This window comes from Oncorhynchus nerka, linkage group LG4 (assembly GCF_034236695.1).
Source record: "Oncorhynchus nerka isolate Pitt River linkage group LG4, Oner_Uvic_2.0, whole genome shotgun sequence".
Classification (NCBI taxonomy): domain Eukaryota; kingdom Metazoa; phylum Chordata; class Actinopteri; order Salmoniformes; family Salmonidae; genus Oncorhynchus; species Oncorhynchus nerka.
In genome coordinates this window covers 88,708,575-88,736,035 of record NC_088399.1, presented here as the reverse complement: position 1 = coordinate 88,736,035, position 27,461 = coordinate 88,708,575, and the positions used below count along the sequence as shown (strand labels likewise).

Sequence of the window (27,461 nt, the reverse complement as noted above, 5' to 3'; positions counted from 1 at the left end):
TGTGGAGTTGTTGAATGGTAATCTGTTGGGTGACTGGTATGATGTAGTTGTTGAATGGTAATCTGTTGGGTGACTGGTGTGGTGGAGTTGTTGAATGGTAATCTGTTGGGTGACTGGTATGATGTAGTTGTTGAATGGTAATCTGTTGGGTGACTGGTGTGGTGGAGTTGTTGAATGGTAATCTGTTGGGTGACTGGTATGATGTAGTTGTTGAATGGTAATCTGTTGGGTGACTGGTATGATGTAGTTGTTGAATGGTAATCTGTTGGGTGACTGGTGTGATGTAGTTGTTGAACGGTAATCTGTTGGGTGACTGGTATGATGTAGTTGTTGAATGGTAATCTGTTGGGTGACTGGTATGATGTAGTTGTTGAATGGTAATCTGTTGGGTGACTGGTATGATGTAGTTGTTGAATGGTAATCTGTTGGGTGACTGGTGTGATGTAGTTGTTGAATGGTAATCTGTTGGGTGACTGGTATGATGTAGTTGTTGAATGGTAATCTGTTGGGTGACTGGTATGATGTAGTTGTTGAATGGTAATCTGTTGGGTGACTGGTGTGGTGTAGTTGTTGAATGGTAATCTGTTGGGTGACTGGTATGATGTAGTTGTTGAATGGTAATCTGTTGGGTGACTGGTATGATGTAGTTGTTGAATGGTAATCTGTTGGGTGACTGGTATGATGTAGTTGTTGAATGGTAATCTGTTGGGTGACTGGTGTGGTGTAGTTGTTGAACGGCTTCACTGCAAGTATATTGTATGTTTCGAATATGCAATAAAAAAATATACATGTAATTAAAAAGAAGAGAGATTGACTTCATCACTACTTGTTTTTGTAAGAAGTGCCGACATGCTGAATGCACCGAAATGTCTGTTTAAACTACTAGCACACAGCTTGGACATGCATACCCACAAGACATACCACCAGAGTTCTCTTCACAAAGTCCTGAACAGACTATGGGAGGCGCACAGTACTACATAGAGCCATGACAACATGGAACTCTATTCCACAGTACTACATAGAGCCATGACAACATGGAACTCTATTCCACAGTACTACACAGAGCCATGACTACATGTAACTTTATTCCACAGTACTACACAGAGCCATGACAACATGGAACTCTATTCCACATTACTACATAGAGCCATGACTACATGGAACTCTATTCCACAGTACTACATAGATACATGACAACATGGAACTCTATTCCACATTACTACATAGAGCCATGACAACATGGAACTCTATTCCACAGTACTACACAGAGCCATGACAACATGGAACTCTATTCCACAGTACTACATAGATACATGACAACATGGAACTCTATTCCACAGTACTACACAGAGCCATGACTACATGGAACTCTATTCCACAGTACTACACAGAGCCATGACTACATGTAACTCTATTCCACAGTACTACATAGAGCCATGACTACATGGAACTCTATTGCACAGTACTACATAGAGCCATGACTACATGGAACTCTATTCCACAGTACTACATAGAGCCATGACTACATGGAACTCTATTCCACAGTACTACACAGAGCCATGACTACATGGAACTCTATTCCACAGTACTACACAGAGCCATGACTACATGGAACTCTATTCCACAGTACTACACAGAGCCATGACTACATGGAACTCTATTCCACAGTACTACACAGAGCCATGACTACATGGAACTCTATTCCACAGTACTACACAGAGCCATGACTACATGGAACTCTATTCCACAGTACTACACAGAGCCATGACTACATGGAACTCTATTCCACAGTACTACACAGAGCCATGACTACATGGAACTCTATTCCACAGTACTACACAGAGCCATGACTACATGGAACTCTATTCCACAGTACTACACAGAGCCATGACAACATGGAACTCTATTCCACAGTACTACATAGAGCCATGACAACATGGAACTCTATTCCACAGTACTACATAGAGCCATGACAACATGGAACTCTATTCCACAGTACTACATAGAGCCATGACAACATGGAACTCTATTCCACAGTACTACATAGAGCCATGACTACATGGAACTCTATTCCACAGTACTACATAGAGCCATGACTACATGGAACTCTATTCCACAGTACTACATAGAGCCATGACTACATGGAACTCTATTCCACAGTACTACATAGAGCCATGACTACATGGAACTCTATTCCACAGTACTACATAGAGCCATGACTACATGGAACTCTATTCCACAGTACTACACGGAGCCATGACTACATGGAACTCTATTCCACAGTACTACATAGAGCCATGACTACATGGAACTCTATTCCACAGTACTACACAGAGCCATGACTACATGGAACTCTATTCCACATCAGGTAACCGATGCAGGAGTAAAAAAAAACTGGTAAAAATACACCTTACGGAAGAGCGGGAGACTGTGAAGAGAGTGTGCTAACACACGCTCTACACACACGTACATTGTAATATTGTTTTATACATTTTGTATTGTAGATATGTAGTGGTGTAATAATGTTATATGATGTACTATTTTATCTTTTGTTTTATATATAATGTAAATTATTTAATATGTTTGGACCCCAGGAAGAGTAGCTGATGCCTTGGCAGGAACTAATGGGGATCCCTAATAAACCCCAGGAAGAATCGCTGCTGCCTTGACAGGAACTAATGGGGATCCATAATAAACCTCAAGAAGAGTAGCTGCTACCTTGGCAGGAACTAATGGGGATCCCTAATCAACCCCAGGAAGAGTAGCTGCTGCCTTGGCAGGAACTAATGGGGATCCCTAATAAACCCCAGGAAGAGTAGCTGATGCCTTGGCAGGAACTAATGGGGATCCATAATAAACCTCAGGAAGAGTAGCTGCTGCCTTGTTAGGAACTAATGGGGATCCCTAATCAACCCCAGGAAGAGTAGCTGCTGCCTTGGCAGGAACTAATGGGGATCCCTAATAAACCCCAGGAAGAGTAGCTGATGCCTTGGCAGGAACTAATGGGGATCCCTAATAAACCCCAGGAAGAGTAGCTGCTACCTTGGCAGGAACTAATGGGGATCCCTAATCAACCCCAGGAAGAGTAGCTGCTGCCTTGGCAGGAACTAATGGGGATCCCTAATAAACCCCAGGAAGAGTAGCTGATGCCTTGGCAGGAACTAATGGGGATCCATAATAAACCTCAGGAAGAGTAGCTGCTGCCTTGTTAGGAACTAATGGGGATCCCTAATCAACCCCAGGAAGAGTAGCTGCTGCCTTGGCAGGAACTAATGGGGATCCATAATAAACCTCAGGAAGAGTAGCTGCTGCCTTGTTAGGAACTAATGGGGATCCCTAATCAACCCCAGGAAGAGTAGCTGCTGCCTTGGCAGGAACTAATGGGGATCCCTAATAAACCCCAGGAAGAGTAGCTGATGCCTTGGCAGGAACTAATGGGGATCCCTAATAAACCCCAGGAAGAGTAGCTGATGCCTTGGCAGGAACTAATGGGGATCCCTAATAAACCCCAGGAAGAGTAGCTGATGCCTTGGCAGGAACTAATGGGGATCCCTAATAAACCCCAGGAAGAGTAGCTGATGCCTTGGCAGGAACTAATGGGGATCCATAATAAACCTCAGGAAGAGTAGCTGATGCCTTGGCAGGAACTAATAGAAGTACAAAATTCCACCATATCCCCTTTGTTGCGTGGTACTTTTGACCATAGGGCTCTGGTCAAAACTAGTGCACTATATAGCAAATTGGGTGGTATTTGGCCTCTGTGCAGCTGGCTCTTCAGCAGCCCAGGAATAAAATCCATCCGTAATGGCCATTTGTACATGTAGGAGTCAGGATCAGCTTCCCCTGTCCATGTAATGACTAACAGACTCCAGAGTGGCTCAGTGGTCTAAGGCACTGCCTCTCAGTGCAAGAGGCGTCACTGAAGTCCCTGGTTTGAATCCAGGCTACATCACATCTGGCTGTGATTGGGAGTCCCGTAGGGCGGTGCACAATTGGCCCAGCGCGAGTAGGGGTAGGCCGTCATTGTAAATAAGATTTTGTTATTTTTAATTAAAGGTTAAATAAATATAATTAAAATGTGAAATAAATAAATGTATCATGTGTGCCAGAGTAGGATCAGCTCCCCCATGTCCATGTAATGACATTCATTGTGATCTAAAAGACTACACTGGGTCATGGGTGGCGCAGCAGTCAAAAGCCCTGCACTGCAGTGCTGTCGATAAAGCCTGAGGTTCAATCCCAGGCTGTGTCACAACCGGCTGTGACTGGGAGCCCCATAGGACAACACAGTGTTGAAAGAAGCAGGTGGCCAGGCAGGTCATGCTTCGGAGGACGCATGACTCGACCTCGCCTCTCCCGAGCCCATTCAGGGAGAAAATGGAGTAGAAAATAATAAGCTTGTGACCATGCCACCCTGAACACGTTTGTTAAGGGTCAGCCCTGGTTAGTATTGGGACAGGTGACCGCCTGGGAATATCAGGTGCTGTAATCAAAAACAATTATTGAAAATGTTATAAAATAAAAGGCTAAAATGAACCTTAATCAGCTCTCAGTTTGAGACGGATGATACACAGGGCTCCTGAATGGGATTCACATGGTGACTGTTAGCGTAAGATACACAGGGCTCCTGAATGGGATTCACATGGTGACTGTTAGCGTAAGATACACAGGGCTCCTGAATGGGATTCACATGGTGACTGTTAGCGTAAGATACACAGGGCTCCTGAATGGGATTCACATGGTGACTGTTAGCGTAAGATACACAGGGCTCCTGAATGGGATTCACATGGTGACTGTTAGCGTAAGATACACAGGGCTCCTGAATGGGATTCACATGGTGACTGTTAGCGTAAGATACACAGGGCTCCTGAATGGGATTCACATGGTGACTGTTAGCGTAAGATACACAGGGCTCCTGAATGGGATTCACATGGTGACTGTTAGCGTAAGATACACAGGGCTCCTGAATGGGATTCACATGGTGACTGTTAGCGTAAGATACACAGGGCTCCTGAATGGGATTCACATGGTGACTGTTAGCGTAAGATACACAGGGCTCCTGAATGGGATTCACATGGTGACTGTTAGCGTAGGATACAATTTCCTTAAAGCAATAAATCAAAGGGAATCACAAAGTATATTTTAGCTCGATTTTGGGCACAGGTCCAGAAATGCAACATTTGCCTAGAACTAACGCTGCAGATAGCAATACTGGGTGATTTGAAAAGCCATAGTCAATCAATCAATAATATTATAATTATTTTAGCAAAAACATTTATTTTTAATTTACAATCTGTAGAAGCTATGAGAATAGAAAGGTTCAGTACTTTTGTGATGCATCACTGCACAGTTGAAAAATATATGGCAAATAGAAATCCAAAATAGATGATGTTGAGAGATCGATGGGAGGGGTTGAGTGGAGCTGAAGGGTGGGACTGATAACAAGATAAACAATGTAAAACATACGGCGTCTGTAAAATGTATATAGGTTCAGAAATGTTGTGAAATAGCACAGTTACAAATAGAAATCAAACTGGATGGACATCAGAAATAGAGGAAGGACTAAAAACAAAATATAACGATTGTAAAATAGATTGTGCCTGTAAAATGTGTATAAAATGTGTGGACTGAGGGTGGAAGCCTGGGTGTTGTTGTCTATTCATTTACTCCAATTGGGGGAGGGTGGTAGGTTTTGGGGGGAATAATAAAGGTATATTCTAAAAAAAGGATGAATATCTATATAGGTATGTGTATATATATACAGTGCCGTGCGAAAGTATTCGGCCCCCTTGAACTTTGCGACCTTTTGCCACATTTCAGGCTTCAAACATAAAGATATAAAACTGTATTTTTTGTGAAGAATCAACAACAAGTGGGACACAATCATGAAGTGGAACGACATTTATTGGATATTTCAAACTTTTTTAACAAATCAAAAACGGAAAAATTGGGCGTGCAAAATTATTCAGCCCCTTTACTTTCAGTGCAGCAAACTCTCTCCAGACGTTCAGTGAGGATCTCTGAATGATCCAATGTTGACCTAAATGACTAATGATGATAAATACAATCCACCTGTGTGTAATCAAGTCTCCGTATAAATGCACCTGCACTGTGAGTCTCAGAGGTCCGTTAAAAGCGCAGAGAGCATCATGAAGAACAAGGAACACACCAGGCAGGTCCGAGATACTGTTGTGAAGAAGTTTAAAGCCGGATTTGGATATAAAAAGATTTCCCAAGCTTTAAACATCCCAAGGAGCACTGTGCAAGCGATAATATTGAAATGGAAGGAGTATCAGACCACTGCAAATCTACCAAGACCTGGCCGTCACTCTAAACTTTCAGCTCATACAAGGAGAAGACTGATCAGAGATGCAGCCAAGAGGCCCATGATCACTCTGGATGAACTGCAGAGATCTACAGCTGAGGTGGGAGACTCTGTCCATAGGACAACAATCAGTCGTATATTGCACAAATCTGGCCTTTATGGAAGAGTGGCAAGAAGAAAGCCATTTCTTAAAGATATCCATAAAAAGTGCCGTTTAAAGTTTGCCACAAGCCACACCAAACATGTGGAAGGTGCTCTGGTCAGATGAAACCAAAATTGAACTTTTTGGCAATGCAAAACGTTATGTTTGGCGTAAAAGCAACACAGCTCATCACCCTGAACACACCATCCCCACTGTCAAACATGGTGGTGGCAGCATCATGGTTTGGGCCTGCTTTTCTTCAGCAGGGACAGGGAAGATGGTTAAAATTGATGGGAAGATGGATGAAGCCAAATACAGGACCATTCTGGAAGAAAACCTGATGGAGTCTGCAAAAGACCTGAGACTGGGTCAGAGATTTGTCTTCCAACAAGACAATGATCCAAAACATAAAGCAACATCTACAATGGAATGGTTCAAAAATAAACATATCCAGGTGTTAGAATGGCCAAGTCAAAGTCCAGACCTGAATCCAATCGAGAATCTGTGGAAAGAACTGAAAACTGCTGTTCACAAATGCTCTCCATCCAACCTCACTGAGCTCGAGCTGTTTTGCAAGGAGGAATGGGAAAACATTTGTCTCTCGATGTGAAAAACTGATAGAGACATACCCCAAGCGACTTACAGCTGTAATCGCAGCAAAAGGTGGCGCTACAAAGTATTAACTTAAGGGGGCTGAATAATTTTGCACGCCCAATTTTTCAGTTTTTGATTTGTTAAAAAAGTTTGAAATATCCAATAAATGTCGTTCCACTTCATGATTGTGTCCCACTTGTTGTTGATTCTTCACAAAAAAATACAGTTTTATATCTTTATGTTTGAAGCCTGAAATGTGGCAAAAGGTCGCAAAGTTCAAGGGGGCCGAATACTTTCGCAAGGCACTGTATATGTGTATATGTATGCATATGTGTATGTATGTATATGGATATACAGTATATATTTACCAAAAAAAGATGGGGGATTGAAAATGATGCAGACAATTACATTGATGGAAGCAACAATCTTCTCTTTAAAAAAAAAAGTATATTTACTATCAGGATGACTATGGGGTGTAATGACACACCCTATGTGAGAAGCTTTGTGCGTAATCACAACATAGCAGTCGTATAAACTTGTTACGTAGACATGCATTTTGCCCTGAGCCCTAGTAGATTAATTCACCCCTTTAACTAACTTCTAGTAGATTAATTCACCTTTTTATTAACTAACTTCTAGTAGATTAATTCACCTCTTTAACTAACTTCTAGTAAATTAATTCACCTCTTTAACTAACTTCTAGTAGATTAATTCACCTCTTTAACTAACTTCTAGTAGATTAATTCACCTCTAACTAACTTCTAGTAGATTCATTATCCTCTTTAACTTCTAGTAGATTAATTAGCCTCTTTTAAATAACTTCTAGTTGAGTCATTATCCTCTTTAACTAACTTCTAGTAGATGAATCCACCTCATTAACTATCTTCCTAATCCACAATTAGTAGGGCAAGATGGTGCAAGCAACACAACGACAACAGCCACCACATCGAAGCAGCGTTATCCAAGCAGAGGAAGGGAAACAACCACCAAGGCTCAGAGCCGAGTAGCGCGCGCTAACTAGCCAGCCATTTCACTTCGGTTACACCAGCCTCATCTCGGGAGTTGATAGGCTTGAAATCATAAACAGCGCAATGCTTGACGCACAACAAAGAGCTGTTGGCAAAACGCATGAAAGTGCTGTTTGAATGAGTGTTTACGTGCCTGCTTCTGCCTACCAGATACTTAGATACTTGTATGCTCAGTCAGATTATATGCAACGCAGGACACGCTAGATAATATCCAGTAATATCATCAACCATGTGTAGTTAATTAGTGATTATGATTGATTGTTTTTTATAAGATAAGTTTAATGCTTGCTAGCAACCTACCTTGGCTTACTGCATTTGCGTAACATGCAGTCTCCTTGTGGAGTGCAACGAGAGAGAGGCAGGTCGTGATTGCGTTGGACTACTTAACTGTAAGGTTGCAAGGTTGGATCCCCCGAGCTGACAAGGTGAAAATCTGTCTGTCTGCCCCTGAACTAGGCAGTTAACCCACCGTTCCTAGGCCGTTATTGAAAATAAGAATGTGTTCTTAACTGACATGCCTAGTTAAATAAAGATTAAATAAAGGTGTATAAAATTAAAATTAAATCGCCAAATCGGTGCCCCAAAATACTGATTTCCGATTGTTATGAAAACTTGAAATCGGCCCTAATTAATCAGCCATTCCGATTAATCGGTCGACCTCTAGTCCATATATTATGATAACAATTTGTGACGTTTTTTTCCGTTTTGGTCTTCGGCAGTTCAATTTTCATTGAGACAGGTCGAAGTACGGTAGCCAATGTCTACGCCCCTTTGTCTGTGATTGGTCAACAGTACTACACCTAGTAGGAGTGGGAACATGAAGTGTTTTCAAGCAAATTTTTTCACTTGAGAAATCCTTCACCAAACATCTTAGTTAGATGTAAAATTGAGCAACAAAGACCTCCTCTGTAAAAACGTCTAAATTATTGACATATTTCTTGATTTTTTTCTTTGATTAATTCAGACTATTTTGAGGAAGTGTTTCTGGTCTTTAGGGAGTATGCGAGCACGGACAGTCACTTGCGAAGCATAACCTATGTATGCGGACACCTTTACAACTTCCTGTTTCTCCTGAGAAGAAGTAGTCTTAACAGAAAACATTTTTCATTTCATAACAATTTAGGGCAAGTGCAGTAGAGTTTTGTAATGCTAATGAGTAATCAGTTTTTTCTGCCTTCACAATGACTCTCAAAGCGGATAGAGAGGCTAAATTAGGATACTTCTTTATTACTCTTTATTACTGTATACAGTGGAGAGGGAGCCCCCAGGGTGCACCAGTTTATTGTGGCCTCGCTCCAAACACAAAGAGAATGGTCCCCGAGAGGTTTTCAATTAAAATATTGAAATAAACATACAGTCCTGTTACCTCTGGAAGTCCTTGCTTCAGTTTTAAGGTCACTGCCGTTGTAATGAAGAATAATGATGTACTTTTGTGATGTTATTGGCACAATGAATAAAATATAAAGCATCTCAATATGCTCGTCGCTAAAGAGAGCAGGAGCAGTTGACAAGACAGTAATTGTATAACGACCCGTTTTATCTATTTTGCCGCGCTTTAGTACCTACTATGCGCTGAGACTTACTGGCTTCAGAGGGGCCAAAAATAGATGTCACAATTAAGCTCTCATGCATTTTCTAAATGGCCACCGTATATAACATTACGCCTGTGAAATTATGAATCATGTTAACACAATAGTGTTAGCTTGTTTGTTCATATTTTTGTTTAGTTTCACACGTCAACCTCTCTCTCTCTCTCTCCCGCTTTCTTTCTTTCTCTCTCTCTCTTTCTCTATTTCTCTCTTTCTTCTTCAGTGTTGTTCGGGCAGTTTGTCTTGTTCCAGACGTCACTCAATGACGTGGTGGACATTTATGACGGGCCCACGCAGCAGTCTCCACTCCTGTCTTCGCTCTCTGGCTCCCACTCAGGTAATACAAAAAGCAAGCAACGTAACACAATGACAGACACGTCAGCAACAGCGGCACAGAACTGGAGTTTTTTTATGTTGAGTTTTTCCTTTTGTTACTGTTTTTCCGCTTGCTCTTTGAGAGTCTAGGTTGGTGTATTGTAAAAGCACTTTGTGACAACTGTACTTTGTGACAAAGGGCTTTGTGGCCACATCTGTAGGGCTTTGCATTTAATCACACATTCAACCCAATTGTTTGGTATCACTTTAGTCTCCAGCACCACTCTGTATCAGAATCCCAGTACACCACATTCACCTTCCAGGAACATCTCAAATGAACTGTGAGAACTCTGAGATACACACATAAGAGTACAAAGCCCAAGATGGATCCCTATGATAGTTACACACACTTCCCCTGCCTACGTTACCCCCCACATTTACTCTACCTATCGTTATTATATTTATCAAAAGCATCTGTTCCCTTGGGTCCATACCCTCACTTATGCTGAACTATTGAGCCTTGTGTGTGTGTGTGTGTGTGTGTGGGATGGCTGGATGGATGGATGGAAAATGACATGGTTGTGGACCAATGTGTACCATGTAATCAGAAACACTTGAAAATATGCTCTTGACAAAGAGGTAAGTGCTGATGCAGGGCCATACATTTCCCCCTCATCCCATCTCGGTGATGAGACCACTAAAGTGTCAGAGAGACTAAGAAGAAGAAGAAGACAACGATGAAGATGAAGGCGAAGAATAGAGAGGAGAAGAGGTGGGATGAGAGTGCCTCTGGCTTGATTGGAGTTGGCTGTCAATAAGACGCCTCCTATCAAAGCAAATGAATGTCCTTCTTCAAATATAACATTGAACCAGCAGCTGATCAGTTCTGCACTGAAAGGCTTCAGAGTTCAACAAAGCCAGATTGGAGATCAAAGTGATTGATTAATCCAACGGACTCTGATACATTGATCTGTGACTGGGTCGGATCATCCATTGTTGGACAGCCAACCTACAGATGTGCTATCTTAATTTGATCACTCTTTTGTCACATATAATTTTCCTGCACGGCAGGAAATGTAAATTATAGTGTATTCCATGTTTAAAAAGGCTTCTAAAGTTTGTATTTTCCACTTTTTCCACTTGATTTATCCTAACTGAAAGTGTATCAACCCATACAAAAATGTCCATTAAAAATAATCCACATAATAATGACCGTTTCCTGTTTCTGCAGGATTATTTTCCTGCTGTGAGAAACTGCTCAAATTATGGTTTCACATATGTACAAATTAATCAGAAGAATAACCTCCATTTCGTCCTGTGAAATGTTTGTGTTCGGTGGACTTGTAAATTGTGTTTGATTGATGTCTTTCTTTCTTCAGGGGAGTCTCTACCCTTGAGCACTGGTAACCAGATAACCATTAAGTTCACCACGGTCGGCCCGGAGACGGCCAAGGGCTTTCACTTTGTCTATCAAGGTTGGTCGTCCATAGATCTTTCATAGGATATAGATTATTCCTGAGTACGGTGTCCATATTAGGACATCCCTGTGACTCTTAGGCTGTCCTAATATGGACACTGTGCATATGAAAGCAAGTCCTTTTTGTCTACCAGGGTTGGTTATTTTAGATCTGTGATGACATTTTTCAAATGTTGCAGCAATTCGCTTTCATCCAGCGCCAGTCAAGCCAGAGGCATGGATTGAGTTTAGTTGTATCTGTAATGATACTCTCCTCTATGTATTCAAAATGACAGGATACAGTGCATTCAGAAAGTATTCAGATCCCTTGACTTTTTCCACATTTTGTTACGTTACAGCCTTGTTCTAAAATTGATGAAATCAATGTTTTTCCCTCATCAATCTACACAAATGTAGATGTATGGCAAATGTATTTCAAATAAAAAACGCAAATATCACATTTACTTTATTGAAGCAATTGGAGAATTCTTTGGTATTATGCTACAAGCTTGGCACACCTGTATTTGGGGAGTTTCTCCCATTCTTCTCTGCAGATCCTCTCAAGCTCTGTCAGGTTGGATGGGGAGCGTCACTGCACAGCTATTATCTCCAGAGATGTTTGATCGGGTTCAAGTCTAGGCTCTGGCTGGACCACTCAACGACATTCAGAGACTTGTGCAAAAGCCACTCCTGCGTTGTCTTGGCTGTGTGCTTAGGGTCATTGTCCTATTGGAAGGTGAACCATCACCCCAGTCTGAGGTCCTGAGCACTCTGGAGCAAGTTTTTTTCAAGGATCTCTCTGTACTTTGCTCCGTTAAGCTTTCCCTCTTGACTAGTGTCCCAGTACCTGCTGCTGAAAAACATCCCCACAGCATGATGCTGCCACCACCATGATTCACCGTAGGGATGGTGCCAGGTTTCCTACAGACGCAACGCTTGGCATTCAGGCCAAAGAGTTCACTCTTGGTTTCAAGATGTTTCTCGTGGTCTCAGAGTCTTTAGGTGCCTTTTTGCAAATTCCAATCGGGCAGTTGTGTGCATTTTACTTATTAGTGGCTTCTGTCTGGTCACTCTACCATAAAGGCCTAATTGGTGGAGTGCTGCAGAGAGGGTTGTCCTTCTGGAAGGTTCTCCTATCTCCACAGAGGAACTCTGTCAGAGTGACCATCAGGTTCTTGGTCACTTCCTTGACCAAGGCTCTTCTCTCCCGATTGCTCAGTTTGGCCGGGCGGCCAGCTCTAGTTAGAGTCTTGGAGGTTCCAAACTTCTTCCATTTAAGAATGATGGAGGCCACTGTGTTCTTGGGGATCTTCAATGCTGCAGAAATCTTTTGGTACCCTTCCACAGATCTGTGCCTCGACACAATCCTGTCTCAGAGCTCTACGGACAATTCCTTCCACCTCATGGCTTGGTTTTTGCTCTGACATGCACTGTCAACTGTGGGACCTTATATAGACAGGTGTGTGCCTTTCCACATCATGTCCAATCAATTGAATTTACCACAGGTGGACTCCAATCAAGTTCTAGAAATATCTCAAGGATGATCATTGGAAACATGAGCTCAAACACCTGAGATTAATTTCGAGTCTCATAGAAAAGTGTTGGAATACTTATGTAAATATGGTATTTCTGTTTTTTATTTTTAACACATTTCGAAAATGTCTAAAAACCTGTTTTCTCGTTGTCATTATGGGGTATTGTGTGTAGATTAATGAGAAAAAAACATTAATTTAATCAATTTTAGAATAAAGCTGTAACTTAATTAAAAGTGGAAAAAGTCTGAATACCTTCCGAAACACACTGTGAATCCATTATGTTCCTTTGAATACACTAGCTCCGGCTTAAAATAAAAACATCTGAAATATGCGACTCTGACAGGCATTGAGTTAGATTGAGCTTCGTTAAGATTTCCTTACAGAATACCCTCAAGAGTAGCGTGTGTCTATGAGAGGAGATCATTTTTTAGACGTCTGACATTTAGACTCACGCTTCCATAGAGTACCTACATTCATCAGGAGTGTGCCGAAAGCCGGAGGGGTGCATTTTTTATTTTTCTGTCAGCTAGCATCTGTTGATGACATTGCCGGGCCCCAAAACCTGTCTGTTCAGCACTATCAAAGGCACAGGGATGCCCTGCTCAGCAAGATGCTTCACATATCCCCCCACAATGCTTAGAATGATCAAGCTTCTTATAGCTTTAACAAATTCTACACATGCCACATTTCCCCCTCCTCTTGAAAATCTCATAAGAGTATGCCTGCGTCCGAACTAGCACCCCATTCCCTTCATAAGTGCACAGCTGATCAAAAGTATTACAATATACATGGAATAGGGTCCAATTTGGGACGTAACTTAACACTCAGCAGCTGCATCTTCCAGTGTAGAAGACTCATTCATGCCCCCCCCCGACGCATGCTTAGCTTAACTCCTGGACAGATTCCTACAACACCCTCCAGACGCTGCCTGCCTGCTACCCGGATGTAATTCTCTATTACACATGGAAAGCTTTCTAAAATGCTCGCCTAGTCTTGCATCATTTAAAAGACCTTGTTCATGCAAGCGAGGCTTGCTAACTTAAATCCCACTAACTAACTCAGTGCTGTTGTTCTGGTCAAAATGTAATCCCAATTTCAATATGTCAGACTTTTACACAAAAGGCCAGATTTAGTCAGATGGTACTTGTTTATGCGAAAACCCTAAACCTGCGTTCAGTATTCAAGTGTGGGAGCACTCATGGGAGGTTGATCAAGGTAACAGACACACACTCTCCTCCCCTCTTACAGCACCTTAATACACCATTGATGGTGGTCTGTGTTATGGCATTTCAGATGTGGGTTTTGCATTATCAAATGTCACTCTAGCTTGCCATAGCTGAAAGTCTGTCACCAGAGAGTGGGTTTGTGTTTTTTCATGTTTTTGTCCCCACTTCTTCTTCTTCTTCTTCCTCCTTTGCTTTGCTGACACCTCCTATCCTCTCCACAGCTGTCCCAAGGACCAGTGCCACCCAGTGCAGTTCGGTCCCTGAGCCCCGCTTCGGCAAACGGATCGGGAACGACTTTGCCATGGGCGCCACAGTCCTGTTCGAGTGTAACCCCGGATACATCCTGCACGGTTCCACCGCCATCCACTGTGAGACCGTCCCTGACACCTTGGCCCAATGGAATGACTCGCTACCCACATGTATTGGTCAGTATGATTGACGACTACCGTGATTGGTGACCGCATGTCAGAAACACCCCTAAGTCTTCTACCTTTCTCTCAAGCTTCATCAACATGCCGATCACCACGGGCCAACCTCTTAAGTGAGGCAAAGTCATTAACGTGGGAGCGTGAGTGTGCACATGTATGCAGACTGGGATTTTGGCTGTGAGGGTCCCTCAGGAGGCCTTCCTTCACACTCTTAACTGAAACGAGCAGAATGTTTCCTCTTGGCTGTGCATCCAGCCAGGTCTAAAGAGCGTGGTGAGGAGAGAGGGTAGAGAGAGAGGAAGAGAGGAGAGAGGGGGTGGAGAGAGATAAAGATAGGAGAGAGAGGAAAGAGGGTAGAGAGGAAGAGAGAGGGTGGAGAGAGAGGAAGAGAGGAGAGAGGGTAGAGAGAGAGGAAGAGAGGAGAGAGGGTAGAGAGAGAGGAAGAGAGGAGAGAGGGTAGAGAGAGATAAAGAGAGGAGAGAGAGGAGAGAGTGTCTCTGGTGAGAGTGCAGAGTTAAAGCGAGAGATGACTCTCTCACTCTCTTTCCCGACGAGTGCTCTGCACAGTTTCTGGTTACAATTGTTACTAATTGTCAGCAGAGCTGCAGTCTATTCATTACGTCTAAACAGCTCAGAAAATAGCCTCTAAATTGTAATGATCTTCCAATGGCTGCCTTTTCTCTCTTAAAGTGATGTTTGCCTTTTTGTCTGCGGAACACACACCAATATTCAGGGTTCTGGTTTTCAGCCAGAGTGACTTTCATATCAAGCTACATTTAATAACACAGGGAGTTTTTCCCAGGTTTTTTTTGTGTCCATGGTGGGGTGGGCAGAGTGCATGCCTGTCTGATGGGAGGCTATTAAAGTACATCTCATCTGTGCTAGCTCCCTGCTCCTAACTGGCAGAGACAGAATGACATGGTGTTATTTTCTGTCAAACCCATCCAAAGCCCTGCTCCAAAGCAAAGCAGGGAGACACAGAGTACAGTAGTTTGTAAACAGGATTTGACCAGAGCTGTAGCCTGATATTACCCCTTGATATTCATTTACTAGCTGTCTTTGAATGAAGGGCCCCTAGCTAGCTGTCTTTGAATGAAGGGCCAGTATCTAGGAGTCTTTGAATGAAGGGCCAGTATCTAGCTATGTGGAGGTGAAGGGCCACTTATCAATTCATAAGGGAGCGCAGAGTTGACAAGGCCATATTTCTGAATGACTTGCTTTCTCTCCTCTTTGGCCCGCTGTAGAACACGTCTTCCTGGGCTTTTTCTTCTTCTGTTTTCCATTCGTGTTTTCCAGTGAGACGGATATGGTCCGTAGGATTTTCTCCGTGATTACCTGAGCACTATGGCTGCATTTTATATATCATCTGTAAAATATGGATGAGTTGAAATTGCTCTGAAGTGAGTTTGTTGAATAATTTAATCTTCTGACACAGATATATTGCTCTCTCCCCCCTCTCTCTCAACATCTCTCTCTCTCTCTCCCCTCTCTCAATGTCTCGCTCTCTCTTCCTTTCTCCATCTCTCCCTCCCCCTCGCTCTCTCTCTCCCTCGCTCTCTCTCCCTCGCTCTCTCCCTCCCTCGCTCTCTCTCTCTCAGATCTGTCAGACATTTCTGCTGCCATATTAGACAGCCATCAGTGTGTCCCAGTCTTCTCTTAGTTATTTAAACAAGGTGATTGGTGCTGACCTCTAGTATATACTGTTATCCTTTACAGATAGCATAATCATCGGATCTGAGCATCTGATCAGGGGCGAAAAAAACTGTTCTGGCAGCATTAGATACCAGCTTGTGCTATTGACAGCTCTCTACTTTCCCACCTCTTTCCCTCCTCTCGCAGTTTTGAAGACAATACTTGGCAGGCCTTTCTGCAAACGGGGAAATTGCTTAACCTAGCCTCTCTCTCTTGGGAGAAACGGTTATAATGTCACGTCTCTCACCGCAGAGGCAGACGTTCATATGCCTCATTGTCCCTTTTTAAATAAAGTTTAATTGAATCATAGGCACATGGTGGGATGGGATGTGTGTATGAGGCTGATAAGAATGAACAGGTATGCCTCGAAGACAATAAGCGTCGAAATTTGGACTTTTCCGATGAGTCAACGTGAGGTATTACATTATTTTACCACTGCTTACTCGTTCTATAATCACTGTCTGTCACTGCAAAGAATGTCTTTATCCAAGATGTGATTAACCGTTACTTGTCCAACATTGTACAACATTGTCCAACATGCTTTTAGTCTGTGTAAGTCAAATGATCTTCTATTTTCTATCTTCTATTTGCTGAGGCCTCACTGAAGCTTCACTGAAGCTTCACGATTAAGTCAGACATCTATAGTCTGTAGACAGATTGGTTGTTTAGCTACAAAACCAATGGGGCTAAACAGACGGGTTTGGCTTAGATTATTGACAACATGTAAACTACATTTTGTCTCCAATACATTTGCACTTGTTGTCTCTCAAATACATTGTTACAGTTGTTGGTTAGCTAGTTAGCACATTTTTGACACGTTAGCATAGACGTGACCAGTCAAAACACCTCAAAACAAGACATGGTATCAAGAGCAAAATGAAGCTGAAACGAGCCACCTACGATTCCCCACATGGAAACTTCTTGTCCCTGGTGCTAGATGTCTGGCCATCCAGACTCACAACAACACACGACCTTCTGCCTCATTGAAGCATCGTTTTCGTGACGTTGTCATCTAACCCGTCGATACTGAGGGAACCAGGGCTCGTATTCAGAAAGTGGCTCAGATTAGCAGTGCTGAATCTGAATAATAACAACATGAAAACTGTAAAAGTGCAGGCACCTGTACATAGCCTAGTGGTTAGAGCGTTGGACTAGTAACCGGAAGGTTGCAAGTTCAAATCCCCGAGCTGACTAGGTACAAATCTGTCATTCTGTCCCTGAACAGGCAGTTACCCCCTGTTACTAGGCTGTCATTAAAAATAAGAATTTGTTCTTAACTGACTTGCCTAAAATAATAAAAATATTAGGACATACATGTGGCTGTGTTAACGTATGTCCCCTCTCTGCTTGACTTTGTCCCCTTAGTGCCGTGTGGAGGGACCCTGACGGCACGCAGAGGGACCATACTGTCCCCGGGTTACCCTGAGCCTTATGACAATAATCAGAACTGCGTCTGGAAGGTCTCGGTGCCCGAGGGCGCTGGTATCCAAGTAAGAGAGCCTGTTCTGTTCTTGAAGAATATGTTTGTGATTTCAGAGTATCGCCATGCAGTACCAGAAGTTAAACTTGAATAAAGGGAATACTTAATAGCTTAATAATTATTTAAAGGGTAGATGTTTACTGTAAGTGGGCACTGTGTTTTGGATCTGAAGTCTCTTTCTATTGAATATTATCTACAGTACTACAGTGTTCATTTACTAAGTTGGAATATTTCAAAGGTTTTCAAGTGGTGACGAATTGTCTGTTTCTGTATGGCAGTTATCTTTCTCTGTCTCACACAACTGAGCCGAACCGAACTGAGCAGTGCCGTACTGTACTGTACTGCGCTGGCCTGCTGAAAACAATGCTGGAAAGGACCATGCAAGCCAGTAGAGTACTGTGTGAATCAGGCATTAGTGAGTACAGTTTGGGTCGGTTCAGTAGTGTGAAAAAGGTCTGAGTCCTAACTCCTTGCCTCAGATCCAGGTGGTGAGCTTTGCCTCCGAACACAACTGGGACTCTCTGGACTTCTATGACGGAGGTGACAACCACGCTCCAAGACTGGGCAGCTACTCAGGTAATCTTTAGCTCCTGGATCAATAATCAACCACTTGTGGTGCCTTCACTTATTTGTGATAATATCCGTTACGTCATCCTAATTTGGTCATCAACTATGTTTCATGGAAACATGTTCCAGCTAGCTATAATCTCATGACACGGAAATCCCTTTCCGAGATCATTATAACAGTTTACTGTTAGAAAACAAGCAACATGTATTCCCCCACAAATGATGCCTGTTACTAACACATTTCAGTTCATTATTATAACTCCTGACATGGGCCAATCAGTGTCCTTTTGTATATGCCGGGTCTCTATGGCAAGACACATCATTTACCCAAGTTTTGTCAAAATCAGGTCAGTGCTGTCTGAGATATCATGTGTGATGAATGTACTAACGGAGGGAGACAGATCCACGGTCCCCTCCACGATTTCACAAGTTATTTTCCCTCACAACGAACACCTTCCTGTGTCCACGACCACGATCATATAATTCTAGCAGTCGGAACACATGTGGTTCAATGTGTCTCCCCTGGGTGTGTTATACAGATCAATTACTGCCAGGCCTGTCAAGGGAGCTCTTCCCCGCTGATTTCTGTAGCCGCTTTGTAGTAAACAATACCCTGGCTGATGAGCATCTACAGGGCCCCAGCATAGGCTGCGCTCTGGCCTCGTTGGCATGTCTGTCACTGAGGCCCAGTGGGTCAACGCAGACTCCATGGGGGATAGAGAGAGGGAGGTGGGTGTACGGGGGTTGTAGGGGTGGACAGTAATTAGGAAGTTCCACTGGGTATCTGAGTCCCCTGCTAAGGCTTGAATGACAGGGCCACACCACACTGTGGAGTTCTCAGCTGGTTCATACAGATATAGATGCTGACTTGTTCCAACACTTTGGTTGGAACAACACAGGTTGGAACAATAGGGTGTTGGAGAGGGACTGAGCTCGGTATCAGGAGGACACTTAGGAGAATGGAGGAGGGAGCAGAGACACGGTGTCTGTCATAATTACAGCTGTCCAAGTGCTGTAACTACCTGAGGAGACGTCTGTTTATACCTTCATGTAAGAGCTGCTACTGTTTATATAGTGCGCACCCCCCCCCCCCCCCCCCCCCAAAGAAAAATGGCGTATGGTTTCCTTATTCTGTAAGCTGTCAAATCAAAATCAAATCACATTTTATTGGTCGCATACACATATTTATCAGATGTTATTGCTGGTGTAGTGAAATGCTTGTGTTCCTAGCTCCAACAGTGCACTAGTATCAAACAATACACAACAATGCACAAAAATCCCAAACTAAATGAACTCAATATGCCTGATATTAGCATTTTTGGCGTTTCATGTCCATGTCCAGCACATTACCATGGAGGGTATTGTCTGAAGGGTATGAAACACAAGCAAAAGGATCATTCACAAATCAACCACCTGTTCATACTGTGTGCCCTTCAACCACTAATCCATTGATTTCCCACAATGATTTCTCTTTGTGGGAAAATGTGTATTTATGGAAGGACAACAGGATAATTGAGAACTCTTGTCTTATGTTCTCTCTCTCTCTCTCTCTGTCTTCCAAGGCACCACCATCCCTCAGTTGCTCAACAGCACATCCAACAACCTGTACCTGAGTTTCAGTTCAGACATCAGTGTGTCTGCTGCTGGCTTCCATCTGGAGTACACAGGTGATCTGTCATTAGATGGCTTTATGGTGTGTGTGTGTGTGTGTGTGTGTGTGTGTGTGTGTGTGTGTGTGTGTGTGTGTGTGTGTGTGTGTGTGTGTGTGTGTGTGTGTGTGTGTGTGTGTGTGTGTGTGTGTGTGTGTGGTGTGTGTGGTGTGTGTGTGGTGTGTGTGTGTGTGTGTGCCACATTATGACAACAACTGACTTGTTTAAATTCTCTTTTCCCATTCTCCACAGCCATAGGTCTGGAGTCCTGTCCAGAGCCACAGACCCCCAACTATGGAATCAGGGTTGGAGAGCGCTTCATGGTTGGAGACGTGGTGCTGTTCCAGTGTGAACCAGGCTACTCTCTGCAGGTAAGAGATCATTCTCTCTGCAGGTAAGAGATCATTCTCTCTGCAGGTAAGAGATCCTTCTCTCTGCAGGTAAGATATCATACTCTGCATCATTCTCTCTGCAGGTAAGAGATCATTCTCTCTGCAGGTAAGAGATCATTCTCTCTGCAGGTAAGAGATCATTCTCTCTGCAGGTAAGAGATCCTTCTCTCTGCATGTAAGAGATCATTCTCTCTGCAGGTATGAGATCATTCTCTCTGCAGGTAAGATATCATTCTCTTTGCAGGTAAGAGATCATTCTCTCTGCAGGTAAGATATCATTATGTATGCAGGTAAGAGATCATACTCTCTGCAGGTAAGAATTCATTCTCTCTGCAGGTAAGATATCATACTCTCTGCATCATATTCTCTGCAAGTAAGAGATCATTTTCTCTGCAGGTATGAGATCATTCTCTCTGCAGGTTAGAGATCATTCTCTCTGCAGGTAAGATATCATTCTCTTTGCAGGTAAGATATCATTCTCTTTGCAGGGAAGAGATCATTCTCTCTGCAGGGAAGAGATCATTCTCTCCATCTTTATCTTCATGAATTAAAACCCATTCTCATGAATGGATAACACTAGAGATCCCTTCAGCCTCCACATATTTGGGAAGGTCTCCGTTTAAAAAGAAAATGTTTGCCTCTAGTGTGGAACAATCTGCAGAGTTCACTGCAGTTACATGTGCTGGTGCCACTCAGGCAGTTTCCATGATTGATTGAGTGTCACGCCCTGACCGTAGAGAGCCTTTTAATGTCTATGTTTGGTTTGGTCAGGGTGTGATTTTGGGTGGGCATTCTATGTTTCGTTTTCTATGATTTGGTGTTTCTATGTTTTGGCCGGGTATGGTTCTCAATCAGGGACAGCTGTCTATCGTTGTCTCTGATTGGGACCATACTTAGGTAGCCCTTTTTCCCTCCTTTCTTTGTGGGAAGTTGATTTTGTTTCGGGCACATAGCCTTTGAGCTTCACGGTTTGTTTTTGTCGTGTTATTTGTTTTGTTCGGCGTCATTTTGATTAATAAACGGAAATGTACGCTCACCACGCTGCACCTTGGTCCTCTCCTTTCAACAGCCGTGACATTGAGGACCTTTATGTAGTTGAATGTGGTTGCTTTTATTAAATATGTTTATTTTGTTATTGTGTGCTGAATTCTATTGTTTTATAAACATGTATGTGTGTGTTTTATGAAGCTGATTTTATTGTAATGTATACAGGGCTCTTGTAAAGTAGATGATTATCTCAATGTGACTCCCTGTTTAAATAAAGGTTATATAAAATAAATAAATGCATCTCTATATCAAGTTTTGTTTTACTCCATACCTCTATCTATATCTCTATATTTTAACCATACCTCTATCTATCTATATCTCTATATTTTATACATATCTCTATCTATATCTCTATATTTTAACCATACCTCTATCTATATCTCTATATTTTATACATATCTCTATCTATCTATATCTCTATATTTTATACATACCTCTATATCTCTATATTTTATACATACCTCTATCTATATCTCTATATTTTATACATATCTCTATCTATATCTCTATATTTTAACCATACCTCTATCTATCTATATCTCTATATTTTATACATACCTCTATCTATATCTCTATATTTTAACCATACCTCTATCTATATCTATATTTTATCCATACCTCTATCTATCTATATCTCTATATTTTAACCATATCTCTATCTATATCTATATTTTATACATATCTCTATCTATATCTCTATATTTTAACCATACCTCTATCTATCTATATCTCTATATTTTATACATATATCTATCTATATCTCTATATTTTAACCATACCTCTATCTATCTATATCTCTATATTTTAACCATACCTCTATCTATCTATATCTCTATATTTTATACATACCTCTATCTATCTATTTCTCTATATTTTATCCATATCTCTATCTATATCTCTATATTTTATCCATACCTCTATCTATATCTCTATATTTTAACCATACCTCTATCTATATCTATATTTTATCCATATCTCTATCTATATCTCTATATTTTATCCATACCTCTATCTATCTATATCTCTATATTTTATACATACCTCTATATCTCTATATTTTATACATACCTCTATCTATATCTCTATATTTTATACATATCTCTATATATATCTCTATATTTTAACCATACCTCTATCTATCTATATCTCTATATTTTAACCATACCTCTATCTATCTATATCTCTATATTTTATACATATATCTATCTATATCTCTATATTTTAACCATACCTCTATCTATCTATATCTCTATATTTTAACCATACCTCTATCTATCTATATCTCTATATTTTATACATACCTCTATCTATATCTCTATATTTTAACCATATCTCTATCTATATCTATATTTTATCCATATCTCTATATTTTGTCCATATCTCTATCTATATCTCTATATTTTATACATATCTCTATCTATATCTCTATATTTTAACCATACCTCTATCTATCTATATCTCTATATTTTATACATACCTCTATCTATATCTCTATATTTTATCCATATCTCTATCTATCTATATCTCTATATTTTATACATACCTCTATCTATATCTATATTTTAACCATACCTCTATCTATATCTATATTTTAACCATATCTCTATCTATATCTATATTTTAACCATACCTCTATCTATATCTCTATATTTGAACCATATCTCTATCTATATCTATATTTTAACCATATCTCTATCTATATCTCTATATTTTAACCATATCTCTATCTATATCTATATTTTAACCATATCTCTATCTATATCTCTATATTTTATCCATACCTCTATCTATATCTCTATATTTTATACATACCTCTATATCTCTATATTTTAACCATATCTCTATCTATATCTATATTTTATCCATATCTCTATCTATATCTCTATATTTTATCCATATCTCTATCTATCTATATCTCTATATTTTATCCATACCTCTATCTATCTATATCTCTATATTTTATCCATACCTCTATCTATCTATATCTCTATATTTTATACATACCTCTATATCTCTATATTTTAACCATATCTCTATCTATATCTATATTTTATCCATATCTCTATCTATATCTCTATATTTTATCCATATCTCTATCTATCTATATCTCTATATTTTAACCATATCTCTATCTATATCTATATTTTATCCATATCTCTATCTATATCTCTATATTTTATACATACCTCTATCTATATCTCTATATTTTATCCATATCTCTATCTATATCTCTATATTTTAACCATACCTCTATCTATCTATATCTCTATATTTTATACATACCTCTATCTATATCTCTATATTTTATCCATATCTCTATCTATATCTCTATATTTTAACCATACCTCTATATCTCTATATTTTATCCATATATCTATATATTTTTTTTCTCTCCATATCTATATCTATCTCTGTTCATTTGATCTAGTATCTCTGTCTGTTCATCTTAGTAGCCATTTTAAAAGTTGTTCAGCGTTCTAATGTTCCAAAGCATGGATTACTAGGGAATGTGCAACATAACAACATAATGCTTGTTAATTAATACCTATTTTTCTTCACCAGGGTAATGCCCATATAACCTGTATGCCAGGACCAGTCCGGAGATGGAACTACCCAGTCCCACTCTGTCTTGGTATGTTGATAACGTTGCTGTGACATCAGTATGTGTAAACATCTCATAGAGAATTGTGGTGAGTTCAGTTCCTCTGTAATGTAAATGTGTGACTGTCATAGAGGCTCGATACCCAGCATAAAAAGTACAATTTCAACATTTTCAGAGTTGGCTGTTAGTCTCGGGGGACAACTGTTTCATCTCAGGTCAGCTATATATCCTGAACAACCAAAGTTGATATTTGACACTCCACCTGCTTACAGACATGTTTTAATGAAAAATGTCCCCAAATAAACTGCCAGGGCCCACATCTACTTTTATATATATATATATATATATATATACAGTTGAAGTCGGAAGTTTACATACACTTAGTTTGGAATCATTAAAACTTGTTTTTCAACCACTCCACAAATTTCTTGTTAACAAACTATAGTTCACAAAATAGATGCCATCATGAGGCAGAAAATGATGTGGATATATTGAAGCAACATCTCAAGACATCAGTCAGGAAGTTAAAGCTTAGTCGCCAATGGGTCTTCCAAATGGACAATGACCCCAAACATACTTGCAAGCAAAGTTGTGGCAAAATGGCTTAAGGACAACAAAGTCAAGGTATTGGAGTGGCCATCACAAAGCCCTGACCTCAATCCCATAGAAAATGTTTGGGCTGAACTGAAAAGGCGTGTGTGAGCAAGGAGGCCTACAAACCTGACTCAGTTACACCAGCTCTGTCAGGAGGAATGGGCCACAGTTCACCCAACTTATTGTGGGAAGCTTGTGGAAAGCTACTTGAAACGTTTGACCCAAGTTAAACAATTTAAAGGCAATGCTACCAAATACGAATTGAGTGTATGTAAACTTCTAACCCACTGGGAATGTGATATAAAAGCTGAAATAAATCATTATCTCTAACTGGTGACTCTAACTGGTGACTCTAACTGACCTAAAACAGGGAGTTTTTACTACGATTAAATGTCAGCAATTGTGAAAAACTTAGTTTAAATGTATTTGGCTAAGTAGTATGTAAACTTCCCACTTCAACTGTATATATATATATTCTGTCCATGTACATTAAAGGGAGTTTTTACTACGATTAAATGTCAGCAATTGTGAAAAACTTAGTTTAAATGTATTTGGCTAAGGAGTATGTAAACTTCCCACTTCAACTGTATATATATATATTCTGTCCATGTACATTAACTCACTGAGACAGATGATGGATCTGGTAGATTTGTTCATTAACAGTAACATTTGAAATGATGATGCCAGGGGGGGCTTGGTCTGCATAAGAGACAGACACATTCCTTGTTAGTCTCTTGCCTGTCTTTACCCTTTAAGAACCTATTTCACTCAGTGTACAACACATTAGGAACACCTTCCTAATATTGAGACTGTGTTTTGATGTGCCAGAAGCCTGTGCCTAACCTCCCACTATGCCTCCCCCACTGCCACAGATGTTGGAAGGCGATGTGGCACTAGAAGGTTCCTCTTGGGACTCTGGGCCTCAGTGTTAAGACCTCTAAAGTTCAACCGTAGACTGATCAAGGCCACATTGTTTATCTCTTGCTTTCACATTTGTTCTGTCGGCTCAACTTTTATTTTCTTCACAGTTAGCCCAACTCTTTATTTACAGTCGTCTTAACTCTTTATTCAGAGTCGACTCAACTCTTTATTCAGAGTCGACTCAACTCTTTATTCAGAGTCGACTCAACTCTTTATTCAGAGTCGTCTCAACTCTTTATTCAGAGTCGACTCAACTCTTTATTCAGAGTCGTCTCGACTCTTTATTCAGAGTCGACTCAACTCTTTATTCAGAGTCGACTCAACTCTTTATTCAGAGTCGACTCAACTCTTTATTTACAGTCGGCTCAACTCTTTATTCAGAGTCGTCTCAACTCTTTATTCAGAGTCGACTCAACTCTTTATTCAGAGTCGACTCAACTCTTTATTCAGAGTCGTCTCAACTCTTTATTCAGAGTCGACTCAACTCTTTATTCAGAGTCGACTCAACTCTTTATTCAGAGTCGACTCAACTCTTTATTCAGAGTCGACTCAACTCTTTATTTACAATCGGCTCAACTCTTTGCTTACAGTCGGCTCAACTCTTTATTTACAATCGGCTCAACTCTTTATTTACAGTCGACTCAACTCTTTGCTTACAGTCGGCTCAACTCTTTATTTACAGTCGGCTCAACTCTTTACTTACAGTCGACTCAACTCTTTATTCAGAGTCGACTCAACTCTTTATTTACAGTCGGCTCAACTCTTTATTTACAATCGGCTCAACTCTTTGCTTACAGTCGGCTCAACTCTTTATTTACAATCGGCTCAACTCTTTATTTACAGTCGACTCAACTCTTTATTTACAATCGGCTCAACTCTTTGCTTACAGTCGGCTCAACTCTTTATTTACAATCGGCTCAACTCTTTGCTTACAGTCGGCTCAACTCTTTATTTACAGTCGACTCAACTCTTTACTTACAGTCGGCTCAACTCTTTATTCAGAGTCGACTCAACTCTTTACTTACAGTCGGCTCAACTCTTTATTCAGAGTCGACTCAACTCTTTATTTACAGTCGACTCAACTCTTTACTTACAGTCGACTCAACTCTTTACTTACAGTCGACTCAACTCTTTATTTACAGTCGGCTCAACTCTTTGCTTACAGTCGACCCAACTCTTTATTTACAGTCGGCTCAACTCTTTATTTACAGTCGGCTCAACTCTTTACTTACAATCGACTCAACTCTTTATTTACAGTCGACTCAACTCTTTACTTACAGTCGGCTCAACTCTTTATTCAGAGTCGACTCAACTCTTTATTTACAGTCGACTCAACTCTTTATTTACAATCGGCTCAACTCTTTATTTACAGTCGACTCAACTCTTTATTTACAGTCGACTCAACTCTTTATTTACAGTCGACTCAACTCTTTATTTACAGTCAGCTCAACTCTTTATTTACAGTCGCCTCAACTCTTTATTTACAGTCGGCTCAACTCTTTACTTACAGTCGGCTCAACTCTTTATTCAGAGTCGACTCAACTCTTTACTTACAGTCGGCTCAACTCTTTATTTACAGTCGACTGAACTCTTTATTCAGAGTCGACTCAACTCTTTATTTACAGTCGACTCAACTCTTTATTTACAGTCGGCTCAACTCTTTATTTACAGTCGGCTCAACTCTTTACTTACAGTCGGCTCAACTCTTTATTCAGAGTCGACTCAACTCTTTATTCAGAGTCGACTCAACTCTTTATTTACAGTCGACTCAACTCTTTATTCAGAGTCGACTCAACTCTTTATTTACAGTCGACTCAACTCTTTATTTACAGTCGGCTCAACTCTTATTTACAGTCGGCTCAACTCACCTATAACCTTT

General features: G+C 40.8%; 1 protein-coding gene across 1 annotated transcript in view; it reads left to right on the top strand.

The window, feature by feature from the left end:
- Nucleotides 1-27,461, top strand: part of LOC115128828 (CUB and sushi domain-containing protein 3-like) — a 997,580-nt gene that overhangs the window by 771,825 nt on the left and 198,294 nt on the right. Inside the window, exons 32-39 of the mRNA XM_065018010.1 lie at nt 9,902-10,015; nt 11,373-11,468; nt 14,432-14,635; nt 17,696-17,820; nt 18,290-18,386; nt 19,940-20,044; nt 20,279-20,397; nt 24,028-24,097. Coding sequence (XP_064874082.1) covers nt 9,902-10,015; nt 11,373-11,468; nt 14,432-14,635; nt 17,696-17,820; nt 18,290-18,386; nt 19,940-20,044; nt 20,279-20,397; nt 24,028-24,097 — 930 coding nt within the window. The remainder of the gene's footprint in view (nt 1-9,901; nt 10,016-11,372; nt 11,469-14,431; nt 14,636-17,695; nt 17,821-18,289; nt 18,387-19,939; nt 20,045-20,278; nt 20,398-24,027; nt 24,098-27,461) is intronic.